This window comes from Papio anubis, chromosome 18 (genome assembly GCF_008728515.1).
Source record: "Papio anubis isolate 15944 chromosome 18, Panubis1.0, whole genome shotgun sequence".
NCBI lineage: Eukaryota > Metazoa > Chordata > Mammalia > Primates > Cercopithecidae > Papio > Papio anubis.
The window spans coordinates 50,897,458-50,925,172 of record NC_044993.1 but is presented as its reverse complement, the minus strand read 5'-3'; the positions used below and the strand labels follow the sequence as shown (position 1 = coordinate 50,925,172).

At 44.0% G+C, this 27,715-nt stretch overlaps 2 protein-coding genes across 5 annotated transcripts in view; one reads left to right on the top strand and one right to left on the bottom strand.

Annotated features, from left to right (window-relative positions):
• TNRC6A (trinucleotide repeat containing adaptor 6A) overlaps nt 1-27,715 on the top strand; it is a 212,807-nt gene that overhangs the window by 32,498 nt on the left and 152,594 nt on the right. The gene's annotated exons all lie outside the window — the stretch shown is intronic.
• Nucleotides 15,010-15,614, bottom strand: LOC110742014 (putative uncharacterized protein FLJ45256; the record flags this gene model as incomplete). The annotated part of the gene is given in 2 exon segments (XM_021931833.2): nt 15,010-15,144; nt 15,147-15,614. Coding segments are annotated over 2 exon segments (603 nt in total), but the record flags the coding sequence as incomplete, so codon positions are not given.

Genomic DNA, 27,715 nt, shown 5'->3' with positions numbered 1-27,715 from the left:
TCTCTATTAAAAATATAAAAATTAGTCGCGTGGTAGTTGTGCACGCCTGTAATCCCAGCTACTCAGGAAGCTGAGGCAGGAGAATTGCTTGAGCCTGGGAGGCAGAGGTTGTGGTGAGCCAAGATTGCACCACTGCACTCCAGCCTGGGCAACAGAGTGAGACCCTGTCTCAGAAAAACAAACAAACAAACAAAAAAAACCTACTTCTGTCCAACTTAAGCAATTCACCAATCCTCATGTCAATTCAGTATTAACGTGGAATGTAAAGGGATGCAGTATAAATTGAAAAATAATTCTAAAGTTTATCAATATCAACAACTTTCTTAAAATTTTTCTTATAAATTTTGCAGATAATTTACATAATGCTGGTGATTACTATTAAAAATATTTTGCGGCCAGCCGCAGTGGCTCACGCCTGTTATCCCAGCACTTTGGGAGGCTGAGGTGGAGAAGATCACTTGAGCTCAGGAGTTCGAGACCAACCTTGGAAACATGACAGGACCCTGTATCTACAAAAAAAAAAAAAAATTAGCAGGCGATGGTGGCGCGTGCATCTGTAGTCCCAGCTACTTGAGAGGCTAAGGTGGGAGGATCACTTGAGCCTGGGAGGCAGAGGTTGCAGTGAGCCAAGACAATGCCACCACACTTCAGCCTGGGCAACAGAGCAAAACCCTGTCTTTAAAAATATATATTTTGCATATCGATTCATGTTAAAAAGTATGCAAAATCATTATTATTGATTTGTATTATGAAATGTTTTCATTTCAGTGTAAATTCTTATACTTTTCCAGCTAGATCACAGGTTTTTCTTTCTTTAGAGCTTGGAATTTATCTCATTTCATATACACTGTGATATTGCTGAGAAAACATAAATCACGCTGCCATGTTTATCTTTGATTATTAAATATTTGGCAAGCATTCCCTTTGTTTCAAGAAAATCTTGAATTGGAATTCACAGTACAGTAAATCTTTGTAAAAGTCTTCCATGACTCAGCCAATGAACATTGGCAAAGACCCAAGACCACCCCATTCATTGCCTTCTATTTCTTTCAAAAGTCCCATGCACTGGTGGTGATTCACAGCATTTGTACGTATACACTGAACAGTTTTAACAACTGTACCCGTGACACTTTCCATGGAGCCTGCTTCCAAAAGCAACACAAATATTTTCAGTATTTATCATACAGTGGGATGAAGCAATAAAGGAAACATCAGTCTCTTGTTTTGAAACTCCAATAAAACCAGATTTTTGACCAAACATAGCTGGAGGACCATCTGGCATGATAGAAACTAATTTTTTCATGTCTAAGTGAAATTTTTTTGGTCAGATGTAAAAGATTTTTTAAAATCTGTGCTACACTTTTGTAAGCCATGAATTGGCAATGCTTTTTCATGAATTTGGAAGTCCTTTTTGAATAAATATACCCAGGCTATTAGTTGGATGGTGTCTCATGGCATGACTCAGCTAAATTGTGCAATTTTCCAAAATTTGAATCCATTTAGCTTTAATACGTTCTTTCATTCTATGGGCAATTGTTTGGTGGCTTAATTGCAGATTATTCACGTTCTGTAAAATCTTTATTTTTATTTATTTATTTATTTATTTTCGAGAGTTTCCCTCTATTTCCCAGGCTGGAATGTGGTGGTGTGGATTGACCCCACTCCAGTTTTGACCTCCCCAGGCTCAGTGATCCTCTCACCTCAGCCTCCTCCTGAGTAGCTGGGACTACAGGGGTGCATCACCACACCCAGCCATTTTTTTCTATTTTTCATAGAGACAGGGTTTCACCATGTTGCCCAGGATAGTATCACACTCCTGCGCTCAAGTGATCTGCCCACCTTGGCCTCCCCAAGTGCTGAGATTACAGGTGTGAGCCACCATGCCAGCCTAAAATATCTTTTTAGTCTTTTCCTCATAATTTTCTAACAAAATTTTTACAACTTAAATTTTTTTTTACCATATTTCCATTAAAAATTGTGTACGTGTGTATACGCACATGCATGCAAGAATCCGAGTCATTTTTATAGCCAGCCAAAGTTATAATCTCTAATCCGGATAAAGTAAAATCTATTTAAAAGGTTTTTACTCTACATTTTATTCTGATTTCAACTAACTAATTTCATCGGATTTTCTTATTGTGGTAAAATATATACAACATAAAATTTACTATTTTAATCATATGTTAAGTATACATCTCTGTGGCATTAAGTATATTCACACTGCTATGAACCATCACCACCATCCATCTGTACTTTATCTTCCCGCACTGAAACTGTGACCCCATTAAACACTAACTCCCCCTTTCACCCAGGCTAGAGTGCAGTGGTATGATCTCGGCTCACTGCAACCTCTGCCTCCCGGGTTCAAGGGATTCTCCTGCCTCAGCCTCCCGAGCAGCTGAGATTACAGGCACGCATCACCACGCCCGGCTAATTTTTTTGGTAGAGATGGGTTTTCACCATGTTGGCCAGGCTTGTCTCGAACTCCTGACATCAAGTGATCACCTGTCTCAGCCTCCCAAAGTGCTGGGATTGCAGGCGTGAGCCTCCACACCCGGCCTATTTTCTATGTCTATGAATTTGACTGCTCTAGGAAATTCATGGGTGTGGAATCATACAATATTTATCCTCTTGTGTTGGGCTTATTTCACTTAGCATAATGTCTTCAAGATTCATTCGTATTGTAGCAAGTGTCAGAAGTTTCTTCTTTCTTAAGACCATATAATATCCATTCATCTGTTGATGACCATTGGAGTAATTTTCACCTTTTGGCTATTGAGAATAATGCTGCCATGAACTTGAGTGTACAAGTATCTATTCAAGTCCCTGCTTTCACTTCTTCTCGGTATATACTGAGAAGTGAAATTGCTGAATGCATGGTATTTCTTTAATTTTGGAGGAACTGTACCACTTTCCACAGCAACTTTTTTTTTTTTTTTTTAATGGAGTCTCGCCCTGTCACCCAGGCTGGAGTGCAGTGGCACAATCTTGGCTCACTGCAAGCTCCACCTCCCGGGTTCAAGCGATTCTCCTGCCTCAGCCTCCTGAGTAGCTGGGACTACAGGCGCCCACCACCACGCCTGGCTAATTTTTTGTATTTTTAGTAGAGACGGGCTTTCACCATGTCAGTCAGGATGGTCTCGATCTCCTGACCTCATGATTCACCCGCCTCGGCCTCCCAAAGTGCTGGGATTACAGGCGTGAGCCACTGCACCTGGCCCACAGCAACCATTTCACAGTCCCACCAGCAAGGCACAAGGGTGGAAAGGTTCTAGTTTGTCTACATCTTCACCAACACTTGTTTCCCATGCTGTTTTGTTTTGTTGGTAATTGCCATCCTAATGGGTATGAAGTGGTATTCTGAGGTTTGGATTTGCATTCTCCTAGCATCAAGGGATGTTGAGCATCTTTTCACGTGCTTCGTTAGTTCTTTCTTAAATATGGAGAGAAAACTTATCAAACTCACTATGTATTTGCTGAAAATGTCTCGGTAGTTTCCATCTTATTATCTTAAAATTTTTTTTCACAACGAACATACAGCTTTTTTGTTTCGCTCTACCACAGCAAATTGCAACTGACATCCATCGTGAAATCGGTGGTGCATCTTCCTGCAGTCTTTTGAGCTTTTCCCTTTTTAAAATAGACAAGCAGGCCGGGCACAGTGGCTCATGGCTGTAATCTCAGCACTTTGGGGGGCTGAGGCAGGATGATCATTTGAGCCCAGGAGTTTGGAACCAGCCTGGGCAACGTCGTGAGACCCCATCTCTACATTAAAAAAAAAAAAATTAGCCTACTCTGCCTCAAAATAGGTAAATAATTGACAAATAAAAATTGTATAGATTTATGGTGCACAATTGATGTTTTTATATATGTATAAATTGCAGAATGGCTAAATCAAACTATTTAACATAGGCCTGTTGCCTCACATATCTCTTTTTGTTTTCTTTGGGGTTTTTTGTTTGTTTGTTTGTTTGTTTTTTGTTTTTTGAGACAGGGTCTCACTCTGTGGCCCAGGCTGGAGTGCAGTGGCACAGTCATGGCTCACTGAAACCTCGAACTTCTGGGCTCAAGCCATCTTCCCACCCCAGCCCTCTGAGTGTCTGGGACCACAGATGTGCACCACCATACCCAACTGATTTTATTATTTTTTGTAGAGACGGGTCTCCTTATGTTGCCCAGGTTGGTTTCGAACTCCTGGGCTCAAGAGATCCTCCCACCTCTGCCTCTCAAAGTGCTGGGATTACAGGGATGAGCCACTTTGTCCAGCTTTCACATACTTCTTTGTGTGTGTGTGTGGTAAGAACACGTAATATCTACTCTCTTAGCAATTTTCAGATATACAATATGTTACCAACCATACTCACCATGTTGTACAATGCATCTCTTGAACTTATTCCTCTAGTCTAACTGAATTTTTGTATCCTTTGACCAACATCTCCCCAATTTCCCCATCCCCCAGCTTCCAGTCTCTCTCTCTCTCTTTTTTTTTTTTTAGATGGAGCCTCGCTGTGTCTCCCAGCCATGACAGTGGCACAATTTCGGCTCACTGAAAACTTCGCCTCCTGGATTCAAGTGATTCTCCCGCCTCAGTCTCCCGAGTAGCTGGGATTACAGGCATGCACCACCAAGCCCAGCTAATTTTTATATTTTTAGTAGAGATGGCGTTTCACCATGTTGTCCAGACTGGTCTCGAACTCCTGACCTCAGATGATCTGCCTGCCTTGGGCTCCCAAAGTGCTGGGATTACAGGCGTGAGCCACCACACCCAGTCTCCAGTCTCTTAATTTACTATTCTTGTCATAGCTCTACCATTTGCATCTCCATTTCATTCTACATAAGTCGCCTGCCTTTATTTTAAATTGAAAATTTTGTTCATGTATAGAAAAATAATTCAATTATAATTAAAATAGTATGTATTTTTCTTTAATGAACAATATGATGCAAAGGTACCATGCAATTCATACTGTCTAGATAAAATATTCAGGTAAACACATTACAATGTCGTGTCAATGCACAGAAAAAAAGGATTTGGCCAGGTGCAGTGGCTCACACCTGTAATCCCAGCACTTTGAGAGGCCGAGGCAGGTGAATCACTTGAGGTCAGGAGTTTGAGACCAGGCTGGCCAACATGGCAAAACCTCATCTCTACTAAAAGTACAAAAATTAGCCTGGCACGGTGTTGGGCCCATGTAAGCCCAGCTACTTGGGTGACTGAGGCAGGATAATTGCTTGAACCTGGGAGGCGGAGGTTGCAGTGAGCCGAAATTATGCCACTGCACTCAAGCCTGGGCGACAGAGCGAGACTCTATCAAAAAGAAAGAAAAGAAAAGAAAAGAAGAAAGAAAGAAAAAGAGAGAGAGAGAGAGAAAGAAAGAAAGAAAGAAAGAAAGAAAGAAAGAAAGAAAGAAAGAAAGAGAGAGAGAGAGAGAGAGGGAGGGAGGGAGGGAGGGAGGGACGGAAGGAAGGAAGGAAGGAGAAAGAAAGAAAGAATGAAAGAAAGAACAAAAGAAAGAAAGAGAAAGAAGAAAAAAAGAAAGAAAGAAAGAAGAAAGAAAGAAAAGAAAGAAGGAAGGAAGGAAGAAGAAAGAAAGAAAGAATGAAAGAAAGAACAAAAGAAAGAAAGAGAAAGACAGAAGAAAAAAAGAAAGAAAGAAGAAAGAAAGAAAAGAAAGAAGGAAGGAAGAAGAAAGAAAGAAGGAAGGAAGGAAGGAAAGAAAGAAAGAAAGAAAGAAAGAAAGAAAGAAAGAAAGAAAGAAAGAAAGAAAGAAAGAAAGAAAGGAAAGAAAGAAAGAAAGAAGGAAGAAAAAAAAAAGGATTCAAACCAAATGAGTTGACACCTATTAGATGAGTGATAGGTTCACACACGATCTGAGAAAACACACACACGCCTGGCACGTGCACTGGCAATATAAGAATATTTTATGTGATGCACTTAGGAGAGAGAAATGTAATCCTACCAAAGCAAAATTGAACTTAATAGAAAAATATTTTATACTGGTTTGGTTTTAAAATTTTAAAAATTAAGGAAACGTAAAAAGTTGAGCTCCCCATTCACATTAGCTATATTGCTAGTGATCATTCACCACACGTGGCCAGTGGCTACTGGATTGAACAGTGTAGCTCAGTGCAGATCTATCAAACAACAACAAATTGTCTGCGCAATTCCACTGTTCAGTTTCTTCTCTAAAGAAACTCTGCCCCGGTGCACAGAAGGTATGTAGGAAGATGTTTCCCGCAACATTGTTTATAACAGTCACTAAGGAGAACAACCCACATATCCACCAACTGGGTATAGCAAAAAAAAAAAAATTGTGGTGTATCTATTCTAAGGAATTTTATGCCACAGTTCAAAATAGACACATTCGTTGGGTGCCGTGGCTCACGCCTGTAATCCCAGCACGAGCCACAGATTTGGGAGGCTGAGTTGGGCAGATCACCTGAGGTCGGGAGTTCGAGACCAGCCTCACCAACATGGAGAAACCCTGTCTCTACTAAAAGTACAAAATTAGCCACACATGGTGGCACGTGCCTGTAATCCCAGCTACTCAGGAGGCTGAGGCAGGAGAATCACCTGAACCCGGGAGGCGGAGGTTGCCGTGAGCTGAGATCATGCCATTTCACTCCAGCCTGGGCAACAAGAGGAAAACTCCATCTCAAAAAAAAATAAAAACATAAAATAGACACATTGGTGCGGTGACTCACCCCTGTAATCCCAGCATTTTGGGAGGCCGCAGTGGGAAGATCATTTGAGCCCAGGAGTTCGAGACCATCCTGGGCAACATAGTGAGACCACCCCCCCTCCATCTTAATAAAAGAAAAAGAAATTTAAAAATAAAAAATAAAATAAAAAATAGGCACATGGTTAGATTACTAAGTCATATTACTAGGTGGAGAGGAAAAGAGAAAGTTGTACAATGTGATGTCATTTTAAAAATTGATAGGCTGGGCGCGGTGGCTCAAGCCTGTAATCCCAGCACTTTGGGAGGCCGAGACGGGCGGATCATGAGGTCAGGAGATCGAGACCATCCTGGCTAACATGATGAAACCCCGTCTCTACTAAAAAAATACAAAAAAACTAGCTGGGCGTGGTGGTGGGTGCCTGTAGTCCCAGCTACTCGGGAGGCTGAGGCAGGAGAATGGCGTAAACCCGGGAGGCAGAGCTTGCAGTGAGCTGAGATCCGGCCACTGCACTCCAGCCTGGGTGACAGAGCAAGACTGTCTCAAAAAAAAAAAAAAAAAAAAAAATTGATGATAGATGCCAGGTGTGATGGCTCCCAAGGGAGGAGTGCTTGAGGTCAGGAGTTTGAGACCAGTCTGGGCAATATAGAAAGATGCCCTCTCAAAAAATATATATATATATATATATATTTTTTTTAACTTTTTAATATATATATATTTTTTTAACTTTTTGATTATAGATAGATAGAGACACAGAAAGATACTAGAGAGTGGTTCTCTCTGTGCCTCTATGAAAGGAGAGAGGGAACTTAGATGAACTTGGATTTAATAAGAAGAATGCATGTATGTATTACTCATATAATTAAAGTTAATTTAGAATAAAAGAACTTGGAGAGAGGGAACTTAGATGAACTTGGATTTAATAAGAAGCATGCATGTATGTATTACTCATATAATTAAAATTAATTTAGGATAAAAGAACTTAAGAAAGGAAACTGTTAATCAAAATGAAAAGATGAACAAAAAGCCAATTAAGTAGAATTCACTGCAATCCAGATTATATGGTGGCTAGACAAGTGTTATCCCATGGCGTAATATTTAATGCAAATGTCAAAAGTAATTCTCCAAAAAGAAGATACAGAAATTACATGGTGGCCTTTCTGTAAACTGAAACTGGCAAATGCTAGTAATCAAAACTAATTTATGAGGCTTTTCTCCACCAGTGTTTTGGCTAATATCCAGGTTACCCATCCCAAGCTGCTATTACATTAAAACCTCCAGACCTCAGCACCGATTGGCATCCAACCCACTGACCACAACATTTTCCAGCACACCAATTGTTCTTACGGCACTTGTTTTCATAATCACTGTTCTTTTCTTTGGTGTTCTTCCTTTATCCCATAAATACATATGCTGATTAAGTGGTAATTATTAGGCAACTGGACCCAAACGACATATGAAAGACGGAATAAGAGGGGGACAGATCCAGGAGTGTTTTGGGATCCTCAACGTGCCCTTCATTACATTACAGAAACCCAGTTTTAAATGAATAGTGCTAGTTCTCTACCTCCCTGTAGAGCAAGTTTACCTCAGGGACAACAGGACGTGGATTGAACATTTAATCCTTATCCCAAACTCAGAATTACCCTTGCACTATCTGACATTGACTGAGTAAACAGATTAGCCAAGGAAGAGAATTCAATCAGCAGAGAGGCCTGAGAATTCTCTTGAACTTTGTTTAAAAGCACCCTGAAATTGGAGCTTCTTGGGAGCATTCGCTTCCAACCATTTTCTAAATTGAAATTGCAATTCCACTTCCCTAAGACCACAGCCTTCTTCTAAGACAGGCTTATGGGAACTCTGAACTATCTAAGCAGAAGGCGTGTGTCTGAGAAGAAAACTGGAATGAACAAATCTATAAAGCAGTAGAACAATCACCCCGACAAAGACAGCGTGATTCACATTGCAAATGACAGGAAGAAAAAATAAACAAGGGAGCGTTCACCTCAGAGAAGACAACCACGATGACAATGATGAGACCTGAGATAACAAAAATAAAAGGACAGCAAGCCCTGTGGAAAACAAAGCCCTTCGGAATAGATTTTTAAAATCTAGCTACGTCCTGTTTCCAAGAGACAAGCCTAATGCAAAGTGAATCAAAAGCATTAAGGGGAAAAAAGTGGGGGTGATCTAAAATACATCAGAAATACAAAGGAAACAGAACAGTAATACTAATTTTAAAAAATACTTCTATTAACGGCCAGGTGTGGTGGCTTATGCCTGTAATCCCAGCACTTTGGGAGGCTGAGGGGGGCAGATCACCTGATGTCAGGAGTTCAAGACCAGCCTGCCCAACATGGTGAAACCTCGTCTCTACTAAAAATACAAAAATTAGGCAGGCGTGGTGGTGCACACCTGTAATCCCAGCTACTTGGGAAGCTGAGGCACGAGAATCACTTGATCCCAGGATGTGCGGGTTGCAGTGAGCCGAGATGGCACCACTGCATTCCAACCTGGAGTGACAGAGCGAGACTCTATCACAAAAACAAACAAAGAAAAGCCTAGTTAAGGTGATACTTTAGACTAAAGGACTGTACTTTAGATTGAAGACCTCTCTGAAGAGATAATACTTTGAGCTGAGATCTTAGGGGAAAAAATTATTAACTTTTTTTTTGGCAGGGGCAGACAGAGACTTTCTCTGTGACTGGAGTGCAGTGGCTCAATCATGGCCCACTGCAGCATCCACCTCCCAGGCTCAAGTGATCCTTTCACCTCAGCCTCCCAAGTAGATGGGACAACAGGCATAGCCACCACACCCAGCTAATTTTTTAATGTTTTGCAGAGATGGGGTCTCAATATGTTACCCAGGCTGGTCTCAAATTCCTAGCCTCAAGCAATCCTCCTGCCTTGAACTCCCAAAATGCTGGGATTACAGGTGTGAGCCACTGCATTTGGCTTATTAGCCAATGTTAACATATCAAATAAATCTATATATTGCTAGGCAGAGCAGCTTACAAAATGCCAGAATGCATAATCAAACTGGACAGGCTCAATGAATGATTACACTGTGCTTAATGGTTAAGCTCAACACCTTGATATAGCTTCATGATTTGCAGAAAATTTTTAATAATGGTCCCTACAAGAATCACCTGTAGGCCAGGCACGGTGGCTCATGCCTGTAATCCCAGCACTTTGGGAGGCCAAGGAGGGCGAATCACCTGACATCAGAAGTTTGAGACCAGTCTGACCAACATGGTGAAACCCCGTCTATACTTAAAAACTACAAAAATTAGCCGAGCGTGGTGCTAATTTCTGTGGCATGTACCTTTAGTCCCAGCTACTCCGGAGGCTGAGGCAGGAGAATCACTTAAACCCAGGAGGCGGAGGTTGCAATGAGATGAGATCACGTCACTGCACTCCAGCCTGGGCGACAGAGTGAGACTTCTCAAAAAAAAATGAATAAAAAATTAAAAAACACGTAACAACAAAAAAGAATCACCTGTAATTTAACGTAAATTTCAGCAATTTTACTAAATTACTAATTTTAACCTAAAACTCACCAATTTTGGACAAAATCAGACACATAACCAAAAACATTTTGGACAGAATATAATTTCACAGTAAATGGTATAATCTCCCCCAAAGATAAAAACATGTATGAACATCTATGAGGTAAAGAAAAGGCTGAGCACGGCGTCTCATGCTTGTAATCCCAGCACTTTGGGAGCCCAAGGCGTGTGGATCACTTGAGCCCAGGAGTTCAAGACTAGCCTGGACAACATGACAAAACCCCATCACTACAAAAAATATAAAAATTTAGCCAGGCGTGGTGGCAGACGCCTGTAGTCCCAGCTACTTGGGAGGCTGAGGTGGGAGGATCACCTGAGCCCAGGAGGTAGAGGCTGTGGTGGGAAGTGATCGTGCCACTGCTCTCTAGTCTGGGTGACACAACAAGATCCTGTCTCAAAACCAACAAAAACAAAACAAAACAAAACAAAAGGGGGGAAAAACACACTGATAGAAAGAAAAAAATATTTTGTCGAAAAACATGAAATTCTGCTTTGTGGTTTTAAAGTATTTTCACTATAATCACCATTTATTTTTATTGTAGGACTTAAGTAAGGAGAAAAGTCTTTTAAGAGTTATTCCTGGCCAAGCGTGGTGGCTCACGCCTGTAATCCCAGCACTTTGGGAAGCCGAGGCGGGTGGATCACCTGAGGTCAGGAGTTCGAGACCATCCTGGCCAACATGGTGAAACCCTGTCTCTACTAAAAATAGAAAAGTTAGCCAGGTGTGGTGGCACATGCCTGTAATCCCAGTTACTCGGGAGGCTGGAGTAAAAGAATCACTTGAACCTGGGAGGCGGAGGTTGCAGTGAGCCAAGATCGTGCCACTGCACTCCAGCCTGGGCAACAAGAGTGAAATTCCGTCTCTAAAAAAGAGTAATTATTTCCGTAGAAATATAAGAATTGTTGACAAAACTAAAATTGAGCTAAAGATTAACAAACTATTCTCATTCTGACAGAACAAAATGCAAAAGAATAGGATTTAAATAACAGAATTAATAAATGTTAGATAACAGACACATAGCAAGAAGCATAGTCCTGGTGCCGTGGCTCATGCCTGTAATCCCAACACTTTGAGAGGCCAAGGCAGGAGGATCACCTGAGGACAGGAGTTTGAGACCAACCTGGGCAACATAGGGAGACCCTTGTCTTTACAAAAACTTTAAAAAATTAGCCAGGCACAGTGGTGAGTGCCTGTGGTCCCAGCTACTCGGGAGGCTGAGGTGGGAGGATCACTAGAGCCTGGGAAATGGAGGCTGCAGTGAGCCGATGATCACTACCACTGCACTACTAGCCTGGGTGACACGGTGAGCCCCTATCCCCCGCCCCCCAAAAAACAGCAAACCTCTAGAGAGACTTATCAAAGAAAACAGAGCACATATTTCAAAATTTGGAAATAAAGGCAGGGAATGGCGGCTCATGCCTATAATCCCAGCACTTTGGGAGGCCGAGGCGGGTGAATCACTTCAGGTCAGGAGTTCAAGACCAGCCTGGCCAACAGGGTGAAACCCCGACTCCATTAAAAATACAAAAAGTAACCAGGCATGATGGCGCGCACCTGTAATCCCAGCTATTTGGAAGGCTGAGGCAGGAGAATCGTTTGAACCCAGGATGCAGAGGTTGCAGTGAGCCGAGATCGTGCCACTGCACTCCAGCTTGGGCGACAGGGAAAGAAAAAAAGAAAAAAAAGGAAATAAAAAAGGGAGTTTAGCCAAAAATACAGTGGAGACTTAGAAAGCTGTAAGAGAATATTTTGTCAATTCTATGCTAATAACGTTACATTTTTGAGATAATTTTATGGCATTTTTTTTTAAAGCCAAGTTATATGGTGAGTGTTGCTTACTGGTATATTTCCTAAAACAGCGTTTCCTACATTCCTAAAATATGCTGGGTTTTCTTTGGTAATATCTTATTTAAGATAAGATATTCATAAGTGAGTTTTGTTATGTAGTTGTTCTTTGTGACGTGATTTTCAGGTTTTGATGTGGCTTTGACAAAAAGTATGAACATCTTTTATTTCTCCATGCCTGGATACAATTTATATAGAAGCAGAATTGCTTATTTCTTGGCTATTTGGAAGACTTTATCTAAAACTCCTGTGGGTCTGGTGTGGTGGATTTGGGGTGGGAAGCTGGTTAACATTCACAGTTTTGTTTTTGCTTACTGTTATTTCAGAGTTCTAAAACTGTGGACAATTAGTTACGTTTTTCTAGAAAATAATCTACTTCATTCAGATTTTCAAATTTAATTGCACAGTTTGCAAGATACAAAGTCATTTCATTTCCTCTTTGTTATGTTATTTCCTCCACCCTGTTTCTTTTTTGTTTGCTTGTTTGTTTTTGAGGCAGAGTCTCACTCACTCTGTCGCCCAGACTGGGGTGCAGTGGCGCGGTCTCGGTCCACTGCAATCTCTGCCTCCCCATTTCAAGCAATTCTCCTGCCTCTGCCTCCCAAGTAGCTGGGATTACAGGCACGTGCCACCATAACCAGCTAATCTTTGTATTTTTAGTAGAGACAGGGTTTCACCATGTTGGCCAGGCTGGTCTGGAACTCCTGACCTCAAGCGATCTACCTCGGCCTCCCAAAGTGCTGGAATTATAGATGTGAGCCACAGAGCCCCACCCACCCTGTTTCTAATGTCGTGTTTTTGAGCTTTCTTCCTTTTTTTCCCCCTGATTAGTTGACTTTTCAATTATTTATTTTACTCTAACCAACTCACCCCAAAGAGTTTGCTCCTACATTAATTAATTCAATTTTTTTTTTTTTTTTTTGACAGAGTCTTGCTCTGTTGCCCAGGCTGGAGTGCAGTGGCGCAATCTCGGCTCACTGCAAGCTCTGCCTCCTGGGTTCAGGCCATTCTCCTGCCTCAGCCTCCCGAGTAGCTGGGACTACAGGCACCCGCCACCACGCCCAGCTAATTTTTTGTATTTTTAGCAGAGACGGGGTTTCACTGTGTTAGCCAGGATGGTCTCGATCTCCTGACCTCATGATCCGCCCGCCTCAGCCTCCCAAAGTGCTGGGATTACAGGCGCAAGCCACTGCGCCCGGCCTCAGCTTTCTTTTTCTTAACCTTTTTCTGGTATGTCTTTTTAAAAATTATTCTTTCAATAGCTTTAGGGGTACAGGTGGTTTTTTGTTATGTGGATGAATTATATAGCGGTGAATTCTGAGATTTTAGTGCGCCTGTTAACGGAGGAGTGTACATTGCACCTAACGTGCAGTTTTTTACCCTTAGCCCCCTCCCACCCTTCCCCTTCTGAGTCTCTCAAGTTCATGGTATCACTGAATAAGGTATGTCTTTGCTTATACTTTTAATTTCAGTTTTCCTAAGAAACTGTATGGCATATTTTTTTGTTTTCAACCAAAGTCAGGTTTTGCCTTTTTTTACCTCACCTAGAAGTCTTTCTCTTTAAATTGCTTTGTTTTGTTTTGTTTTGTTTTGTTTTGTTTTGTTTGAGACAGAGTCTCACTCTGTCCCCAGTCTGGAGTGCAGTGGCGCCATCTCGGCTCACTGCAACCTCTACCTCCCAGGTTCAAGCGATTCTCCTGGCTCAGCCTCCCAAGTAGCTGGAATTACAGGCACCTGCCACTACGCCCAGCTAATTTTTGTATTTTTAGTAGAGACAGGGTTTCGACATGTTGGCCAGGGTGGTCTCGATCTCTTGACTTCGTGATCCACCTGCCTCGGCCTCCCAAAGTGCTGGGATTACAGGTGTAAGCCACCTCACCTGGCCTACAACCTTATTCTTTACAGCATGATATTCTGTAGTGTAAATGTGTCACCCTTTACCATACTGTTATTGATGGTGCAATTAACTCATTAATGGAGCGAGTAATTAATGCCCAGTGTGGCAAGGAAACAGAGACACGATCATGTTTCTACAGTACTGGTAGAGTTTTTAACTGATACAGTCCCCAAAAGGTATAATCTATCAAAGATCTTAGAAACATGTGTACTCTGTAGTCCTAGCTGCTTGGGAGGCTGAGGAAGGAAGACTCTTAGAGCCCAGGAATTCAAGGGTGCATTGAGCTATGATTGCACCACTGCACTCCAGCCTGGGCAATGGAGTGAGATACTGCCTCTAAAAACCAAGCAACCAACAAACAAAAATCTGTGCTTTTTAATTCAGAAATTCCATGTATAGAAATTTATCTTAAGATAATTATATGACTGGGCACGGTGGCTCACGCCCGTAGTCTCAGCACCTTGGGAGGCTGAGGCAGGAGGATTACTGGAGTCCAGAAGTTCCAGAACAGCCTGGGCAACATGGTGAGACATCGTCTCTATAAAAAAAAAATACAAAAAATTCCCCGTCTCTATAAAAAGCACAGAAAGTTAGCCAGGCATGGTGGCGCACATCTGTGATCCCAGCTACACAGGAGGCTGAGACTGTGGAATCACTTGAGCGTGGGACGTCGAGGCTGCAGTGAGCCATGATCGTGCCACTGTACTCCAGCCTGGGTGTCAGAGCAAGACCGTCTCAGGAAAAAAAAAAAAAGGATAATTAGATAATTATAGAAGAGCCTAATGATTACTCTGCAAGAATCATTTTGGGTGCCTTATTTGGAAAAGTAAAAATGTTGGAAATAACCCAAGTATCCAACATTAGGGGAAATGGTTTAGAAAATTACAAATCCGTGCAGTGGAATCCACAGGGCCATTAGCAGTGCGAGCAGGTAGTGAAGGGAGGCCACACGTAGGCATGCTGGCAGCTGTATTTTTCATCGTACTTTCTCTGGCCTCACAATATGTGGAAATGATTCTTCAATTCTGGCAATAGAGTAACTCCTCGTCCTGGTTCTGGTGAAGGCATGACAGCTGTGAGCATGCATGCATGTGCTGGTATATAGGCACACACATATACATGCTCAAACTCTTAAACAGGAGCTTCTGCAAACGTATGTAATAAGCTGGAGAAAGTCATTTTCACCAGCATCACCTCCATGAAGAGCACTGGGTTTATTTGAAAGAAATTTCTTGATGAATTGCTTAGAAGAGGATATGAGATCACAAATGATCTCAGTGTGTTCAGAACTGCCTTGCAAAAGGCAAGCAGGGGCCTCTTTTAGTTTACTCCAGAGGAAGCAAGAAGAGAGAAGAGGGAGTGGGAAGATGTGTCGGGGAGTCCCCAAGACACGCTCAGGTTTGACAATTTGCTGCAAAGACTCGCGGAACTCAAAAAAGCCGTTGTATTCACAGTTACAACTTAATACAGTGGAAGGATATGGATTAAAAATCAGCAAAGGGGCCGGGCACGGTGGCTCATGCCTGGAATCCCAGCACTTTGGGAGGTCGAGGCCAGCAGCCTCGTCACTTGAGCTCAGGAGTTCGAGACCAGCCTGGCCAACATGGCAAAACCCCATCTCTACTAAAATACAAAAATTAGCCAGGCGTGGTGGCTGGCGCCTGTAATCCCAGCTCCTTGGGAGGCTGAAGCAGGAGAATCACTTGTACGTGGGAGGTGGAGGTTGCAGTGAGCCGAGATCCAGCCTCCGCACTCCAACTGTGGCGACAGAGCGAGACTCCATCTCAAAAATAGATAAATAGATAAATAAAATCAGCAAAGGAAAAAGGTGCTCAGGGCAGAATCCAGGCAGGAGCTTCCACCTGTACCCTCCTAGAGAGTCATGTGTGCAGTGCTTAATTCTCCCAGCAATGATGTGTGACAACACACACAAAACATTGCCAACCAGGGAAACTCACCTGAGCCATAGTATCCATGGCTTTTATTGGGGATGAGTCACCCAGTATCCAGCCCCTCCAGAGGTCAGGCTGATACAGCATGACCCCGGCACCCACCATAAATCATGTTGTTAGCATCAACTATCTGGCATGGCCCAAGGCCCCAGATATACAGAAGTCTTCTTATCAGGCAGAATATTTTAAGCTGTTAGCAGTTATCTTACAGGAACAGGTGAAGGGCCAGTCCCTCCTCTGAGATGTGCAGGGTTTAACCATCCCAAGCCTCTTGAGTTAACCCTGTAGTGAACAGAAGAGAAGGGGAAATGAAGGTAAGGAGTCTGGGAGTGGTGGCTCACATCTATAATCCCAGCACTTTGGGAGGTGGAAGCGGAGGCGGGTGGATCACCTGAAGTCAGGAGTTCGAGACCAGCCTGGCCAACGTGGCGAAACCCCGTCTCTACTAAAAATACAAAAATTAGCTGAGCATGGTGGCGCTCACCTGTGATCCCAGCTATTCGGGAGGCTGAGGCAGGAGAATCCTTGCACCTTGGAGACAGAGATTGCAGTGAACTGAGATCATGCCACTGCACTCCAGTGTGGGGGACAGAGTGCAACCCTGTCTCCAAATAATAAAATTAAAAAATAAAGTAGGGAGATGTCAGAAGACGCTTGTGTATAGGGTGCCTTACAGTAATCCCCAAATCTCACACACACGCACCACCAAAAAAAAAAAAAAAACTATAAGAAGTCCCAAAACACTTTCTGTAAATGAAGGTCTTACGGAAATCTGTGAGCAGGTAGAGTTTTGCATCAGAGAAAAAGTGTTTGATTGAGGCAAGGGTGGTGGAGAACAGAAGTGATGACAGACAGAAGCCAGGAGAAGTAAGGTACGAGGCTCCGCAGGATCACGGGGATGGTTGCAGCCAGATTCTGACATCAAAGGGGCAAGATTTGAAGTGGAGAGGCTGATCTGATGAGGAGGAAGAACAAACTAACTTATTTATTTATTTATTTATTTATTTATTTTAGAGACAAGGTCTCACTCTGTTGCCCAGGCTGGAGTGCAGTGGTGCATGCAATCATAGCTCACTGCAGCCTTGAACTCCTGGGCTCAAGCCATCCTCCCACCTCAGCCTCCTGAGTAGCTGGGACTACAAACACATGTTTTTAAACCTGGCTATTTTTTTTTTTTTTAATTTTTCTTATAGAGACAGGATCTTGCTATGTTGTCCAGGCTGGTCTTAAACTCCTGACCTCAAGCAATCTTCCTGCCTTTGTCTCCTAAAGCGCTGGGATTACAGGCATGAGCCACCACATTCAGCCTGGAGAGACTTGGTAAATGGCCCCATCCCAGCTGAGTCAAAGACTCAGAGAATCAGGGCAGAGCATTAGGTTTTCATTGCTTTCTAATTCATTGGGTAAATCTAATGTGTAACCAGGGTCGAGACCCACTGCTCAAAGGTGTTTTCTTCACAGTCTTAACAATAGCCTTGTTCCATATTACCTTAAAATAGTTTCTCAACCTTAGCACTATTGACATTTTGGGAAGGATAATTCTTTGTTCTGAGAGGCTGTTTGGTACATTGTAGGATGTTTCTTTGGCAGTATCCCTGGCCTTTAACCCACTATAGGCTGGTAGCACTCCCTTCCCAGTTATGACAATAAAAAATGTCTCCAGACATTGTCAATGTCCCCTAGCTGGTCAAAATCACCTCTGGTTGAGAACTACTGCCTTGCAAGAATTATTGAAGGTGTCACTTGTGGAAAATTTGCTTGCAGGGACAAATCTTTCCCTGCAACTCGTCTATCTATGTTCTGCTAGTATATCGATCATACTTTGTGAGGTGTTGGTGGTGGTGCGGGGCAACTGATTGCGGTTCCTTTTCAGTGGAAAGTTGTGAGTGGTTGTACTGAAGAAATGGTACATACCAACATAAATGGGAAACCTTCTGAGTGTTTGTGAGAAATGATGTTCAAGAGAATAAATGGGCCAGGAGCGGTGGATTACGCCTATAATCTCAGCACTTTGGGAAGCTGAGGTGGAAGGATGGCTTAAAGTCAGGAGTTTGAGACCAGCCTGAGCAGCATAGCAAGACTCCATCTCTACAAAACTTTAAAAATTAGATGGACATGGTGACACATGCCTGTGGTCCCAGCTACTCAGTAGTAGGTGGGAAGATCACTTGAGCCTCGGAGCTGCCAGTGAGCTATGATCGCACCACTGCACTCCAGCCCAGATGACAGAGCAAGACCCTGTCTCAGAGAAAAAAAAAAAAAAAAGTATACATATGTATGTATGGCAGGGGCAGTGGTGACAGCTGGAACAAATCTCAACTCTAACATTTACTCACTGGCTTATCTTGGTTATCTAATTAGCTTTTACTAACTGAAGTCACTCCAAAACTTAATTGCTTAAAAGAACACCACTCTTGGCTGGGTGCGGTGGCTCACACCTGTAATCCCAGCATTTTGGGAGGCTGAGGCAGGTGGATCATTTGAGATCAGGAGTTCGAGATCAGCCTCGTCAATATGACGAAACACCATCTCTACTAAAAACACAAAAATTAGCAGGGCATGGTGGCACGCGCCTGTAGTCCCAGCTACTCAGGAGGCTGAAACAGGAGAATTGTTTGAACCCAGGAGGTGGAAGTTACAGTGAGCCGAGATCGCACCACAGAACTGCAGCCCGGGTGACAGAGCAAGACTCCATCTCAAATAAATAAATAAAAATAAAAAGAACACCACTCTTTACCGCTTATGAGCCCATTGGTCAATGGGAGTGGGTTTTCTGGTCTCATCTGGACTTTCTAATGTATCTGTGATCAGCTGCAGGCTGGAGTGGTGGCTCTGCTGGTCTTGGCTAGGCTCTGTCCCATGCCTGGGCCTCAGTTGGAACAAATGGACTCCTCTCATTCTGCAGAAGACAGGCCTGGCCCCGTGCACATGGCAACAACAGGGTTCCCAAAGAATTCCCAGGAAACTGACAAGGCCTCTTGAGGCCCAGACTTGGAACTGACCCATCATGCCATCTGCTGCACTATTGTGGTCCGAGTAGATCACAAGGCCAGTGGGCAGGACAACGGATTTCTCTCTTAATAAGAGGAGCTGCAAAGTCACTTAGCAAAGTGACCGCACTGTCACAGATAGGGAGCAGAGGAGAATTGTCATCAGTCTTCCACATTTGGGATAACTACTGAACCTCATTAAGCCTCAGTTTTCTCATCTGTAGAACAGGGATGGTATTACCTACCCCAGAGTTGTTACGAAGATTCAATGACTAGTGAGTGCATAGTGCACTACTAATGATAGCTATTATTGCTGTCACGTCATTCCACTGTTTAATATATTTCAGTAGGCTGGGCATGGTAGCTCACACCTTTAATCCCAGCACTTTGGGAGGCTGAGGCAGGAGGATCACTTGAGGCCAGGAGTTCGAGACCAACCTGGGCAACACACCAAGAACATTTTTTTAGTTAGCCGGGCATGATGGCACATGCCCATAGACCCAGGTACTCAGAAGACTGAGGCAGGAGAATCTCTTGGGCCCAGAAGTTTGAGGCTGCAGGGAGCTAGGATTGCACCACTGCACTCCAGTCATGGCAACAGAGCAAGACCCTGTGTCTTAAAACATTACATATATAGGCTGGGTGTGGTGGCTCACGCCTGTAAACCCAGTACTTTGGGAGGCCAAGGCTGGTGTATCACCTGAGGTCAGGAGTTCAAGACCAGCCTGACCAACATGGTAAAACCCCGTCTCTACTAAAAATACAAAAATTAGCCAGACATGGTCGCACATGCCTATAATCCCAGCTACTTGGGAGGCTGAGGCAGGAGAATCACTTGAACCCGGGAGGTGGGGATTACGATGAGCCAAGATTGCACCATTGCACTCCAGCCTAGGCCACAAGAGCAAAACTCCATCTCAAAAAAAAAAAAAAAAGAAAGAAAAGAAAAGGAAAAAAATTTATATATATATGTGTATATATATATGTATGTATATTTCAGTGCTTGCACTTTACTCAGTGAATAAGTGCAATTTACAAAGACTTCATGATCTGGACCCGTCCCTCGGCTCTACTGCACTTCCCCCACTGGGCTTCTGTGCCTCTGAACTACTTAAGCAGTCTGAAAGTGGCATCATGCTTGCCTCCATTTTTATCACCAAGGCCATGCTTTCCACCTGGCATTGGCCACCAGAATAATTAGATGCAGCAGAGATGCTCTGCTGTAGGGCCTACTTCTTGCCCTGCCTCTCCCGCCCCCTCTGAGAAGAGGTAATTATTCACCCTTAATTAAGGCCAGCCATGACCTTAGGTGGGAAAGAACATGGAACATTTGATGTCATTGAATTACACAGTGAGAAAGTCATTCTTCCTTTGGTTGCTTTGCAGCACTTCTGATTAAAAAGGAAAAAGTTTCATTTTGTGCTAGTGTGCCTTTAAACACCTCTCTGAGCCTTGCCAACCTCCCTTTTCAACAGAGTGAGCCTGAGTCTCTGAAAGTTCAACAGGAAAAGGATATTAGCTAAAATGCGACGACGCACAATTAGTCTCGTTTTTATTTTTATGGGTTTTTTTTTTTTCATGGCAAGTGATGCTAATTTCACATTTTCCACAGTGTGATCCAGATTTCTTCAAACCACATTTATTTGACCAATGAAAGGGGGATCAACTTAAAGGGAAATAAAGCCTTAAATAAATAACAATGTGAGTGGTACTCAGGACCAAAATAGAGAGGGAAAACTTGAGGGATGAGTTTGGGAAAATCCTGGAATAGATCAGCTGTACAATCTCTCCTAATAAAAATCCTGGCCGGACACTCATGCTTGTAATCCCAGCACTTTGGGAGACTGAGTTTGGTGGATCATTTGAGCCCAGGAATTCAAGACCAGCCTGGGTGACATACTCTCTACAAAACATTTAAATATTAGCTGAGTGTGGCAGCGTGCCGCTGTAGTCCCAGCTACTTGGGAGGCTGAGGTGGGAGGATCACGAGTCCAGGAGACAGAGGCTACAGTGAGCTGAGATTGTACCACTGCACTCCAGCCTGGGCAACAGAGCAAGACACTGTCTCAAAAAAAAAAAAAAAAAAAAAAAACCTATAGCTCCTCTAGGATTCCCTGGTTGTTTGAGTCATGCCTTTGTTGGGCACTAGATTCACAGTCTGTGAGGGCAGTGACCGTGTCTTCTCAGCCTTTGCTCCCAGCTCCTTACAAAAGTGCTGGCAAATTCAAGCACTCCAGTACCATTCGTGGGAGAGGACTGAGTCGCCAGTGAGTCATCATCCCGTCCTCAGCTGAATTGTGTAATCCCCATGGTGCTGGCAGGAGGAGGAATAACAGTACTTGTTGCAGTAGTAAGAGTAGTAATAGTAATAGTAGCACCAATAGTAATATGAGTAGTTGTTATAGTAATAGTAGCAGCCATTTATTGAGTTCATTATATGAGCCAAGTATTAGGCTTAACGCTATATGCATCCATTCATTTTGTTCTCCTTATGACCCTATGAGGCAGCTCTTTTTTTTTTTTTTTTTTTTTTCTTTTTTTGAGACAGAGTCTCACTCTGTCACCCAGGCTGCAGTGCAATGGCATGATCTTGGCTCACTGTACCTCTGCCTCTCAGGCTCAAGCGATTCCCATGCCTCAGCCTCCCTAGTAGCTGAGACTACAGGTGCATGCCACCATGCCCAGCTAATTTTTGTATTTTAAGAAGGGACGGGGTTTCACCGGGTTGCCCAGGCTGGTCTCGAACTCCTGAGCTCAAGCGATCCACCCACTTCGGCCTCCCAAAGTGCTGGGATTACAGATGTGAGCCACCACACCCAGCCAGCTATTCTTATTATCTCCATTTTACAGATGAGGACATTGAGGCTTAATGCGGGAAAATAATTTGCCCAAAGCCACCTTGCTGGGAAGTGGCAGAGCTGGGAGTCTAAGGTCAGTCTCACTCCCAGGTTGGTGCCCTTCAGGACCGCAGGGACAACCCTTCCCGCAAGGGTCTCCGAGATGCAATGCGTTGCACCTTTCTGGAGGCTAGGGGGCTGCCGCTTCAGCAATTCATGTATAATTTAAGGGAATTCTGAAGCAGTCTGGATGTTTAAATGATGTCTTAGTAATGTAAAAATCTGCTTCTCTTCAATCTGTATTCTCTCCAAATTCAGTAGACTATCTGAGAACTCTCCTATCTGTACTCCCTCTCCAAATACCCGCTTGGCCCCACCTGTGCCCTGCCCAGCCTCCCATCTCTCATTTCACTGAAGAAATGAGATTCGGATGGAAAAATACTGGTACAAGCTTGACCGAGCTTCTCTAACAGACACTGTGCATCACGCATCAGCTGCTGCTGTTGCTATGGTGACAGCCACAATTTCTCCCAGACAGCTTGGGTCTGAAGGGAGGGTGGACCCTTGGGGAACAAGTGGATCTCTCCAACCTGTCAGTCCCTCTCACCTTGCCCGTTTCTCTCGCCTCCCCCACTCCCGCCAGCCCCCACACTTCCTTAGATGATGCTGACAGGGGGTACCAGCACCCCCAGGCCATCATAATTAGCATCTGGCTGTGATCCCAGTCTGCTGGCAGCACATTCCTCATCTTCCTCGCCAGCCAATCTCCTTTCCCCGGCAACCCTCCGACAGCACTGCAGCAGCTGCTGCACCGACAGCCTCCGCGCCAAGGTCACCCACCACCAGCACCAGCAATGACGAAGCACCCGCCTGCTCCCTGGGTGGACATGACACCGTTAATGCCTCACTGTGTCTAAACCATTTGGGGTCAGAAAATTGTGATTCTAAAAAAAAGAGAGGTTGTCCTTAGGAAGATGGGTGAGGCTAAACTCCAGTTGCTAGAGGGGCTAAGAGATTCATACGGCTTAAGTTTCATCACTTCAGTTCTCCAGTAGAGAGGGAACTGAGCAAGAGGGGCATAAGACATTCCAGAAGAGTGAGGAAAGAATGAGAAAAGTTTGCGCATCGATGCGGCTTGGACTCTGGGGTGCTGAAGATGCTGGTGGTAATGAGGCGGAGGATGCTGGTTGGAATGATGGTGATGGCAACATCTCATTTATTCAGCATCCGTGATGTGCCAGACACTGCTGTAGGCACTGTGCAGGCACTATGCCCTGTAGTTCTCGCACTGCCTGGGGAGTAGAATGTGGTACCCATGTGATGGCTACTGTCACTGCACCCATTTCACAGATGGGGAGATCGAGCCTAGAAATCACCCCGAGGAAACAATCACACGAATCCAAAATGTGAGACGTTTCCATGACAACTAGCAGGATGAACTCTTTAAAATATCAATGTCAGGCCAGGCATGGTGGCTCACGCCTGTAATCCCAGCGCTTTGGGAGGCCAAGGCGGGAGGATCGCTTGAGCCAAGGAGTTCAAGACCAGCCTGGGCAACATAGTGAGACCCTGTCTTAATAAAATTAAAAAATAAAAATCAGTGTCATTTACAAAAGGGTAGAAATCTTTTCTAGAAAAAAAGAGTAAAGAGGCAAAAACCAAATGCAATTTCTGATCCTACATTGGATCCTGACCAGAAAAATTAAAATAGTCATAAAAGACATTTGAGGGACATTTGGTGAAATTTTAATATGGACAGCATGTGAGATTGTGTTAGGAAATCATTGCTAATTTTCTTTAAGAGTGATTCGGGAGTTGTTTGTGTAGGAAAATGTTCTTTGTTTTTTTTTTTTTATTTGTTTGTTTGTTTTGAGACAGGGTCTCACTAAGTCACCCAGGCTGGAGTGCAGTGGCATGATCACGGCTTACAGCAACCTCAGCCTCCTGGGCTCAGGTGATTCTCCCATCTCAGCCTCCAGAGCAGCTGGGACTACAGGCGTGCGCCACCACGCCTCGCTAATTTTTGCTATTTTTTGTAGAGACAGGAGACTTGCCATATAGCCGAAGCTGGTCTCCAACTCCTGGGCTCAAGTCATCCTTCCACCTCAGCCTCCCAAAGTGCTGGGATTACAGGCGTGAGCCACTGTGCCTGACCTGTTCTTCTTAGATGATACAGGCTGAAGTATTCAGAGAAGAAGTGTCATGACGCCTATAACTTACTTGTAGATATACTTACATACATATACATATATTTACATATAAATACAGCAAAATATTAACAATTTTTGAACCTAGATAGCTCATCATTGGGTCATCAATAGTACCATTCTGGCTGGGCACGGTGGCTCATACCTGTAATCCCAGCACTTTGGGAGGCCAAGGCAGGAGGATTGCTTGAGCCCAGGAGTTCAAGATCAGCCTGGACAACATAGTGAGACCCCATCTCTACAAAAAATTTTGAAAAACTTAGCCAGGCATGATGGCTCACACCTGTAGTCCCAACTGCTCAGGAGGCAGATGTGGAAGAATTGCTTGAGGCCAGGAGTTTGAGACCAGCCTGGGCAGCAAAGCAAGACTGCCTCTCTACAAATTTTTTCTTTAATTAAAAATAAAAATAAAAGAGGATAGTACTATTTTTTCATCTTTTCTGCATGTGTGGAAACTTTAATTATGAGTCCTGAGGATAGGTAGAAAAGTTAGTAACTTGCCCAAGATTGAAGGCCACACAGCTATCAAATTTCAAAGTGAACTCAAATCTGGTCCACTGGGCTTCAAAGCTATGTTCTGGAACTCAGCCTTCCCAGAGACAGGGCTTCACTCACCGAGGGATGCCAGTGGGCCCACTTTGCAAGGGGCCATGTCCCAGGCAAAGATAAGGAAGTAGATTCTGGCAGAGTGTGAGAATCCCACCAGCTCAAGCAGTGAAACAATCTTCCAACAACTCATTCAGGAAATTTATTTTATTTATTTATGTTTTTGAGACAGGGTCTCACTCCCTCACCCAGGCTGGAGTGCAGTGGGGCAGTCATAGCTCACTGCAGCCTCAATCTCCTGAGCTTAGGTAATCCTCCCACCTCAGCCTCCCAAGAAGGTGTGACTACAGGCACATGCCACTGTGCCCAGCTAATTTTTGTAATTTTTGTTGAGACAGCGTTTTGCCAGGCCAGGGCTGGTCTGAAACTCCTGGGCTCAAGCGATCCACCCACTTCGGCCTCCCAAAATGCTGGGAATTTTTTGTAGAGACAGTTTTGCCAGCCCACGGCTGGTCTTAAACTCCTGGGCTCAAGCGATCCACCCACTTCGGCCTCCCAAAATGCTGGGATTACAGGCATAAGCCACCACGTCCGGCCTCAAGAAATACTTTTATGAGACAACCGCATAATGGGTACTAGCCGAAGTGATGCAGTTGTGAATGACAAAAGTCCTCGCCCTCGTGCAGCTTGGTGCATCCACGTCAAGTAACATTCTCAGAAGGGCTTGGCATCAGATACCATCCAAAACATTTCTATCACAGGTACAGCTGAGGAAAGGAAGCTGGGAACCATGGTCTATAGTCTATGATCTTTTTTATTTTTTCTTTTTTTGAGACAGGGTTTGGTTCTGTTGCCCAGGCTCGATTATGGTGGTGTGATCATAGCTCACTGCAGCCTCGACCTCCTCAACTCAAGTGATCCTCCACCTCAGCCTCCTGAGTAGCTGGAACTACAGGCTTGTGCCACCACACCAGCTATTTTTTTATTTTTAGTAGTGACAAGGTCTCAATGTGTTGCCCAGGCTGGTCTCAGTTAAATTAAGTTTAAATTCAATAGAGGATCACTTGAGCTCAAGAACTCAAAGCTACAGTGAGCTATGATCACGCCACTGCACTCCAGCCTGGGCGACAGAGCAGGATTCTGTCTCCAACTATATATATAAATAAAATAAAATAGTATTACATGATTCGGGGTACCCTAAACAGTGAGTTATCAGTTTGCCAGGATGGCATTAATAATCTGGAACTAATTGGAAAGAGACTTTGCAAGTTATAGAATCTGGATTTTAGGTGAAAGTGGGCCATCCTTTCCTCTCCATTGCAACAGAGTTCCACATAAAAGCAGGCAAATTCAATGTATTGTAACAGAAACTCAGGCTCCGTAAAGTAATCCTTTGAAATATTATTTATTCTCGGGCCGGGCGCGGTGGCTCAAGCCTGTAATCCCAGCACTTTGGGAGGCCGAGACGGGCGGATCACGAGGTCAGGAGATCGAGACCATCCTGACTAACACGGTGAAACCCCGTCTCTACTAAAAAATACAAAAAACTAGCCGGGCGAGGTGGCGGGAGCCTGTAGTCCCAGCTACTCGGGAGGCTGAGGCAGGAGAATGGCAGGAACCCGGGAGGCGGAGCTTGCAGTGAGCCGAGATCGCGCCACTGCACTCCAGCCTGGGGGACAGAGCGAGACTCTGTCTCAAAAAAAAAAAAAAGAAATATTATTTATTCTCTTACAACACTGCCCCCACCACACACACACACACACACACACACACACACACACACACACACACCTTTGTCTAAGTCTGAACAACGATGTGAAGAAAAACTTTTCTTAAAAGGATCACAAGAAAGATTATGGAAACATTGCCAAAGTAACCATCTCTGTCAAGCCACCCAAATTCTCCACCCAGCAGGAAGTGGTGGCTTACACCTATAATCCCAGCACTTCGGGAGGCCGAGGCAGGAGGATCACTTGAGCCCAGGAGTTCAAGACTAGCTTGGGCAACATATTGAGGCCCCTGCTTCTACAAAAAAAATTTTTTTTTTAATTAACCAAGTGTGGTGGCATGCGCCTGTAGTCCCAGCTACTCAGGAGGCTGATGGGGGAGGATTGCTTGAGTCCAGGAGTTCAAGGTTGCAGTCAGCCATGATGACACCACTACACTACAGCCTGGGTGACAGAGCAAGACCCTGTCTCAAAAAATCAAAAACAGCCGGGCGCGGTGGCTCAAGCCTGTAATCCCAGCACTTTGGGAGGCCGAGACGGGTGGATCACGAGGTCAGGAGATCGAGACCATCCTGGCTAACACGGTGAAACCCCGTCTCTATTAAGAAATACAAAAAACTAGCCGGGCGAGGTGGCGGGCGCCTGTAGTCCCAGCTATTCGGGAGGCTGAGGCCGGAGAATGGCGTGAACCCGGGAGGTGGAGCTTGCAGTGAGCTGAGATCTGGCCACTGCACTCTAGCCTGGGCGACAGAGCGAGACTCCGTCTCAAAAAAAAAAAAAAAAAAAAAAAAAAAAAAAAAAATCAAAAACATTCTCCAACCAACACCAAGTTTATGTAATTTTATAATCCCAACATGGGGAAAATAATCAAAGAAACACACAAGCCATGTTGTGGACAGAGAGAACACATTGGAATGAACTGCAAGAGAAGTACAGAAAGATATTTTGCATGAGAAATGCTGTGATTCTTATGTAGTGCATGCCTGAATTTCCTAAGATTTCAGGCTGCCGAAGGATACAGATGCATTTTCGCTTTAAAAGAGGCTATCCAGGCCAGGCACGGTGGCTCACATCTATAATCCCAGCACTTTGGGAGGCCGAGGCGGGTGGATCACCTGAGGTCAGGAGTTCGAGACCAGCCTGACTAACATGGTGAAACCTCATCTCTACTATAAATAGAAAAAATTAGCCAGGCATGGTGGTGTGCACCTGTAATCCTAGCTACTCGGGAGGCTGAGACAGGAGAATTGCTTGAACCCAGGAGGTGGAGGTTGCAGTGAGCCAAGATCACGCCACTGCACTCCAGCCTAGGTGACAGAGTGAGACTCTCTCTCTCTCTATATATACACACACACACACACACACACACATATATTATTATATATAAAATATATATTATTATATACAATATATAATAATATAATATATAATGTAATACATAATATATATATGGAGACTATTCAGTA